Here is a 7,617-nt window from a genome sequence, read left to right as displayed (position 1 = left end):
TTCCATCCACCCAAAATCTCACCCATTTAATATCTCCCCACCCATTCTCTGTCAGAACTCATCTCAGCCCTCCATTACAAAAAATAAAAATAAAAATAAAAAAGAAAACCCCACCGTTCTTCCCATCCATAACCGACCGCCCCTCTTCCCCGCTGCTCATCTCCTTCAACCCGAACAACCACCGCCATCAACCCCGCTCGTATTCGACCCGCACTCCGAAGTCTCAAAGGGAAAATCAACTTCCCTCTCAGATCCGATTTCCCCCCTCCCTTGCTCACCACCACCGCGAGCAGCCCCCACGACGACCGCCTCTCATCTTCACACGCCTCCCGACGCCGAGCAGACCGCCTCCACCAGCGACGCCGAGCAGTCCCTGAACCTCCGCTCTCCTCCACCCTCAGAGCACCTCACCGTACCGCTGAGATTAAAATTGCATAAGGAGTCATCTTAACCTAACCAAAGGTCAACAAAATTAAACCCTACTCTACATGAACCATTCTCGTATTAAATTATTACTAGGTTGTATTCATGTCATCTTGTTTTTAAGTTGGGTTGCATTCATGTCATCTTGTTTGAATTTTGAGGGTGGTGATTTTTGGATTATACCTATTGTTGAATTATAACCTTAAATTCTCCCAATTTCGACCTTCCATGAATTGGTGGAGGCTGACTACATAATTAGGTAGAAGATGTATCTGGTCTTCTTCGGTCACACTATCCTGTCGGATCAATCCATTTAAGGGTCTTAATCCAAAATTGCTATTAGTCTGTTCTGCGTCCAGTTAGCGGTTTAGGTCGATTCCCATCATAAACTCAATTGAAAGCCAAAGTTTTGGGCTTTCCCCCTTTGTTTGCTCCTCAATAGAAAAATCTATCTCAGGGGCAAGAGATTAGGACTAGGTTAAGGTTGGGTTTTATCTTACTCTCTCATATTGTTTACTTTCTGTATTTGTTTATTCTGTGGTAAGTGATTTCTTAGTAATTTTGTATTCATATTGGGTATTTTTCAGAGAGAAGTCATCTATTTCTTTAATGTCTGAAGAAGAGAAACCCATGCCTCCTATTCTGGGACAAGGTTCAGATTCTCTCTCTCTCTCTCTCTCTCTCTCTCTCTGTTTTTTTTCCTTTAGTTTAATAATTCTACTGTTTTTAGAAGAAGGGTTTTTCTTGACTTTGGATTTGAATTTTACTGTGGAGGAATTTACAGAATCAACAATGAACTACTCGCTTCGAGATATAAAGAAGCTGACTTCTAGAGTGTGGCATCAAGATGAGTTGCTCAATAAGAAAAGGAGGTTTGTTAAAGTTCCCATAGTTCCCTATTTTTAAAAATTACAAATTTTGACAATTCTTGGAATTGTTTAGCCTCCCATAGCGGAAATTGATCAAGCCAATTAAAGTACATGTAGTGTCGAGGATGCTATCTCATTCCACAAAAAAATAAACTTAATTTAGGGTCATATTTTCAAAGAAGTTTCAAAATTGCATTTCCCATCTTTTACCCACAAAGATTTACTCTGCTACAAATGTTCCTTTGATATTAAGAAGGTAAATGCAATGGCTGAAATCAATTACTTATATAATATGTCCTTCGTTATTTCATCCTATAACGTAAGCATTATGCGCATTTATACAAGTTAAACAAAACTTTTTTTTATGCTAGAGACTCATAAATGTACTCTATTATAACTCCTTCTGAAATATAAACAACGATGGGGATTCATCCTACCTCCAAAGGAAATGAGTGTTTTGAATATGACCACTGCCCATAACATTTATCCACCACCTTCTCCTGGATACCAAGGAGGATTGGTAAACGGTAACACAAGAATATTCTTGTTTGATTTATCCACCACCTTCTCCTGGATACCAAGGAGGATTGGTAAACGGTAACACAAGAATATTCTTGTTTGAGATGTTTGAATGATATCATTGCACACCAAGGAGGATTGGTAAACGGTAACACAAGAATATTCTTGTTTGAGATGTTTGAATGATATCATTGCACTATACAATTGTACAAACATAAGTTCCAAAATATTTTTGTTTCAAATTTAAATTGCCAACACTTAATAATTCAAAATATAAGAAAAGAAACTTTTTTGGGGTTATTTTCTAAGATATAAGACTCCAGAAAATTTTAAAATGAGAAGTTTCCGGTATTATTTTCCTTGTCGTACTGACAAGGAATGAACTAAGACATGATTTGGGTGCAGATGGTTAGTGGGACTTCCTGCAGTATCTATGTTGGATGGCAGCAAAAAGAAGTCTAAAAGGCCCAAGTTCCTGTCAGATGAGTAAGTTGATTCTTTATTTCCCTATTTGTTATATGTTCAATGTACTTAATATCAATAAGTGTGTTAGTTTATGACCGTGTATAAATTTTATCGCTTAGTGCATAGTAGGAATCTAAATAGCGGATTCTTTTTAAGTTATAAAACAGATGTATAAATTTTATCGCTTAGTGCATAGTAGGAATCTAAATAGCGGATTCTTTTTAAGTTATAAAACAGAACTAGGAAGCTAACTACCAATCTAAGTCATCATTTTATTAATTTCTTGGTACGAAGGCCATCTACATGGTGGATGTAACTCCATCAAATCTGGGTGCCTTTTATTATCATGACTGAGCATGACACATGCTCGATTATTTCATGCCATCAAAGTGATGTAGCTAACAGGGGTTTGACATGGAAACTTGACACCTGATAAACTTGAAGGTGGCCTGCCTTCTTACCTTTTGCAAAGATACCTATGCTATATTCATCAAAAGAGTTCAAGAAAATATGAATAGTTGAGTTTACTCTATCCCAGACCAGCTATTTCTACAGTTACTCCAAGTAAATAACTATGTTACAGGAATATTTGTTTGATGTTCTTTGTAAGAACATCTTTTTTTTTGTATTTCAAGCAGCCATTTCGATGTAAAGGTAGCAATTTTGACACAAAAGCAAGGTACTGCTAAGATTCTGCTTTTGCATCAAATATTTTTTTGAGCACTTAACCAAAGTACACTTTTTTGTAATTGCACTACTAAAATGTGCATGAACACAGAGTATGCTTGCATACATGCATGCCTGTGCATGAAGCAGAAAAATCCACGGCCCTACACTGTGGTCTCTTGTTACTTATTAGCTCTGTACCTGAAGGACTACTTTACATGAAGGACTAGAGTTAGAAGAAAAGTTCAAATAGCTATAATAATGAATGTTAGCCTAAATTCTATCAGTACTCAGTATACACAATTTTAAGCTTCATAAACATTATTCTGGGTTTATAGAGCACAATGCCTGTATCTAACTAATTATAATACTAATAGGTCTATGCATAGCTGGTAAGGAATAATACATTCAATATCCGTGCAGATTTTTCATGGTTATATTGATATATATGTAGCTGTCCAAAACTCAAAAAATTTATTGCCCTTATATAATAACTTCTATTATGCTTGTTAAAACTTGATTTGTTCTGGTTTGCGTATTGGAAGGTATTTTTATTCCATGGATATTGTTGTTGTTCGCAGGTACGCGCCAGAATCATGCTTCAGAAGTAATGAAGTGAGTTGTTTCCCTCTTCTATAAGTTCTCATGACTTAAAAAATTGTAAGTTAAAATAAAATAAAAAACTCGAGGTTTCACCTGAAACCAGGGTACCCTTCAACACTTATACATAGTTAAAGCTCCTTAAGTTAGGAAGTGATGTTGGAGAGTTTTCTTATTTAAGAATTTAGACTCAGGGACTTCAATCTCTTACTGCAGAAATTGAAAATGCACCTTTGTCATAGATCTGAATTGAAATTTTTGTGTTTTGTTTTATGTGCATTGAGAGCTCATGGATTAGCTTGTATCTAAGCGATTATTATATCTATGGATCAAAAGAGTTGCAACCTGTTAAATTTCATTTGATATGTCCTTGAAGCCATAGGCTATGATTAACCTTTGTGGATTATAATTTACATGGTTCGTGAATAAATTGGCATGATAAATTTAATGCACATACATATTCACGCACAAAAGTCTGCATGTGCATAGATGCCCCACATGAACAGCCTCACCATCATGGCCTAATATGCTTCTTATGCAATGATGCAAGGGTCAGTACAATTTAAATGGCAATTAATTCAAATATTATTTTGATAACTATGAAGGACATGAACATATCCATGCTTTATTTTTATTGACTACATTTTACAACATTCATTAAATTGGTGTTATGCTTTCACAACCTCATGTTAGCTATTGTCTTAAGGTGAGTAAAGTTAAATGCACTCCCTTTTTTAGTATAGATAGCAGAGTCTCGAGGATTTAGTTATTTGTGAATCTGCAGTATACAAATTTCTTAATAAGAAGTGTAGGTATAATCATTTGTGCTTTTTGGTCTGTATTGCCAAAAACAAATCTCTCAACAAGCCAAGCTGGCTATCATAGGCTTCTGAATGCATGGATCTTCCCTTATTTTAGCTGTGCCCCAATCCCTATTTATAACATTATCCATATTATTTTATAGGTTGATTTTTAATGAATATTAGACAAGAAGAATTTATACAGTAGAATATAAAAACAAAAGAACATGAGTCACAAAGCAGAGCAATATAAACAATCTTAGTATACATGCGCGATTTACTTTTGATGGATAAGTCAGAATGCCAAAAAAAACCTCTCATATTTGTGTATGAATAATTGGAAAGGTGCTCGACAGAGTTCTGTGACCACTCTCATATCACATTTTCCTAAGTCTGGATACTTGAAGCATAACCAGTTGAACTGACCTGACCTGTCATATGAGGTTGGACAATCCTTATTAACCTACTTATGGACCTTTCAAATTTATTTTGCCTAAGTTTACTGTATTGTTGACATCCCAAGCAACTAATTAGACATGAGTTTTTGCTTGGATCGGTATGAGTTTGTTTTATAATAATTTAGTCACTACAATCTATAGATGCTTTAGTCTCACTAGAGTTTCCGAATTATTTCCTTCAGGATTTTCATCATGTGATCATCTCATGTTGTTTGTGTTCCTATTCATGTGAGTTTAATCTCACTCGAGTTCAGAATTGCTTTCATCAGTATTTGTTGTACTCTCATTCTTTGTAATCTATTCATGTGTATTGAATCTGTCATTTCTTCAGGTTTCTTATGAGAAAGTTAGATCAAATGTTGAGAAAAGCTTTGGCAGCTTTAACGCATTTAGTGGTAGCCAAGGAAAACATCATGTTGTTGAGAACTATCTGAAATTCTTTGAGACATTTAATACGGAGAGCTACCACGACAACCCTTCTTATTTCTTACATAACTTGTATTCCATGATGAATGTCTTGAACAATAACGCACTTTGCCTTATAGCTACTCTGGTTACAGATAAAAAGATTAGATTTGAGAAAACCCGTTCAAGAATGAAAAAGGTCATAAAAAACTATCTTCCAAAGGTTCTTGAAGGATCAAGTGACAAAGATTGCTTGACACCAATTAAGGAGCTATTCGAGGTTTTCAAGGACCCCGGCAATTTTCAGAAGAAACAGCTAATGCTTCTTACTCCTGTTTCAGCTTCTCTTATGTCATCTATTCTCAAAGCTTTGGAAGAAATTGACCAAATGCCCTTTGAGGATCTAAAAGGCTTCTCTTATGTCATCTATTCTCAAAGCTTTGGAAGAAATTGACCAAATGCCCTTTGAGGATCTAAAAGCAATGAACAAGAAGCTAAGGGGAGTCAGCTTTGGAAGAAATTGACCAAATGCCCTTTGAGGATCTAAAAGCAATGAACAAGAAGCTAAGGGGAGTCACGTTTGTCCCTCAGTTTCCACCTCCACGGTCTGGATATAAAAGGGATCTGCTACTTGAACGTGTGAAGAAGAGATGCAAAAAATTTATGTTGAATCTCAAGGAGGGGGATGAACTTCCAGAATTATTTGCTAAAGCTTTATCAGTTGTGCAATTGTCTCTCAAACGGAGGACTAGATGTCTTGAGATAACTGAGTCTAAATTCTATCCTTTTTCACCAGAAACAGTAGGACTGCAGAATGATATACTAGGAGCTATTTGGTCACTCCCAAAAGTCGGGATTTATGAGCTCATTGCCTTGCAACCACTAGTGGATCCTAAAGCCAAAGTTGCTCAGAAGGTTTTTAGAATTAATCTCAGAAAATATTTAATGGAATATCTTTTTTATTGTGACGCAATAGATATCCCAGATGAAGTATCGAGAATTCTTGCTACTTTAAACAGGAAGTCTCGACGTAGGCTCCAATTGTTTTCAACAGGGATTGTGGATGAAGAAGTAGAGGCTGTACTGAATATTAGCTGTCATCTGAAAGCAACTGCATCGCACCTACTTCCAGACAAGAGAATCGATGAAAACCCAGAAACTTTAGGAACTGATGATGACTGTGAAAGTAATGATTTTGATTTGGCTGATGAATGCTATTGTGCTAATTCTAACAGAAAGGATCATGGATCTTGCTTAAATGACGAAGCGGAGGGTACAGTGGATTCAAATTTTATCTCATTGAAGTCTGATATGCAGTTTATTAAGAAGTTACCTATACTGAATCAGGATAATCATATAAATCCTCTCAAGCATTGTTTTGAGCAGGCTTCCATTGTTGGCGACTTCATCAAGAAGTCTAATTTGGAGAGTAATAATAGAAATGAAGACTTAATCAAGAGATCTAATCCAGATCCAGGTAATCATAAAAAGACTTGTGATCATTGTCCTGAAGAGGAATTGGGAGCTGCAAACATGAGAGAAATCTTGATCCAGGACATATCTGATGAGATAAGTTTGGTTGCTTATAGATTGATAGGCCATGTGCTAGATAATTTTTTGCTTGCAGAAGGCGGAGACAGTAATGAAATTGCGAGATGTTATCTTAGAGGCGGATCACCTCTGGATTCTTCAGGTACCATAGTTGTGTATCATTTGTATTATTCTTTTGTGTATATATTCTCGGCTGAGCTGGTAGTTGTGTGATTGGACATCATAGCAGGCATTGAAGATTCTTTAAATGGTTCAAAAGAGGAAACAGGAACTGAGGTTCTTATTCAGTCTGTGAAAGAGTTGCTACCTGATATGCCAAAGAGGTTCTTTATCAATTAAGTTTCTGCCTCGTGAATATTGCTTTTTCTTATTTAATTTACTTTTAAGTGTTAACTGGTGTTTTCCTTCTGTTATTGATTTTTTTTACTTCTTACCATTTTTGCTGCAGAAGTATAGAAAGGGTAAAGAAGTTGATGGAGTTGACGTAATATTGAGAGCATCGTTCTACAAGAATTGCCATTTTACATTGTCCTGTTGCACGAGGTTCAGGACCCTGCTGCAATCATGCATCAAAAGAAAAGTATTGAATTTTTTCAGATGATTAACGGGAGGTATGTAATGATTGAATATAATCCATAAAGTATGTTGAGGGATGTGGGTCAAGGTGTCTTTATGGTTACGTTACAGGCAAACATTATTCAACTTAATTGACAGTGAATTGGAGAAGCAAATTAAGAAGCTGCCCGTTGAGCATCATATTCGCAAGAAATATTTTGTAGGGCAGCATTGAAGTGAACCAGAAGTAAGCATATAGGGATAGTGATGACAGTGAACCAGAAGTAAGCATATAGAGATAGTGAT

The 7,617-nt window shown here is 36.1% G+C and overlaps 1 protein-coding gene across 6 annotated transcripts; it reads left to right on the top strand.

The window, feature by feature from the left end:
• Positions 337-7,611, top strand: LOC109824784. 6 transcript variants are annotated; one of them, XM_020391428.1, is made up of 9 exons: positions 337-462; positions 1,011-1,075; positions 1,208-1,295; positions 2,217-2,297; positions 3,524-3,557; positions 5,132-5,615; positions 5,756-6,898; positions 6,983-7,079; positions 7,205-7,611. In XM_020391428.1, exons 2-9 carry the CDS (start codon positions 1,033-1,035, stop codon positions 7,242-7,244), a joined length of 2,010 nt encoding a protein of 669 aa, XP_020247017.1. In that variant the 5' UTR covers positions 337-462; positions 1,011-1,032; the 3' UTR covers positions 7,245-7,611. The 6 variants fall into 6 exon arrangements, 4 of the variants coding, with proteins under 4 accessions (XP_020247017.1, XP_020247018.1, XP_020247016.1 ...); XR_002242780.1 differs by lacking the exon at positions 337-462 and having other exon boundaries at positions 569-1,075; positions 7,205-7,367; positions 7,471-7,611; XR_002242781.1 differs by lacking the exon at positions 337-462 and having other exon boundaries at positions 569-1,075; positions 7,205-7,367; positions 7,444-7,611.

Source organism: Asparagus officinalis, chromosome 9 (genome assembly GCF_001876935.1).
Source record: "Asparagus officinalis chromosome 9, Aspof.V1, whole genome shotgun sequence".
Lineage (NCBI taxonomy): Eukaryota > Viridiplantae > Streptophyta > Magnoliopsida > Asparagales > Asparagaceae > Asparagus > Asparagus officinalis.
Note: the sequence above shows the minus strand (reverse complement) of the source record. Positions and strands in the feature narration are given on the sequence as shown.

Coding starts and splice junctions, on each gene's coding strand:
- LOC109824784 (XM_020391428.1), top strand. CDS start 1,033: ATGTCTGAAGAAGAGAAACCCATGCCTCCTATTCTGGGACAAG. Junction 2,298..3,523: donor CCCAAGTTCCTGTCAGATGA/GTAAGTTGATTC, acceptor TGTTGTTCGCAG/GTACGCGCCAGAATCATGCT. Junction 6,899..6,982: donor ATCACCTCTGGATTCTTCAG/GTACCATAGTTG, acceptor TGGACATCATAG/CAGGCATTGAAGATTCTTTA.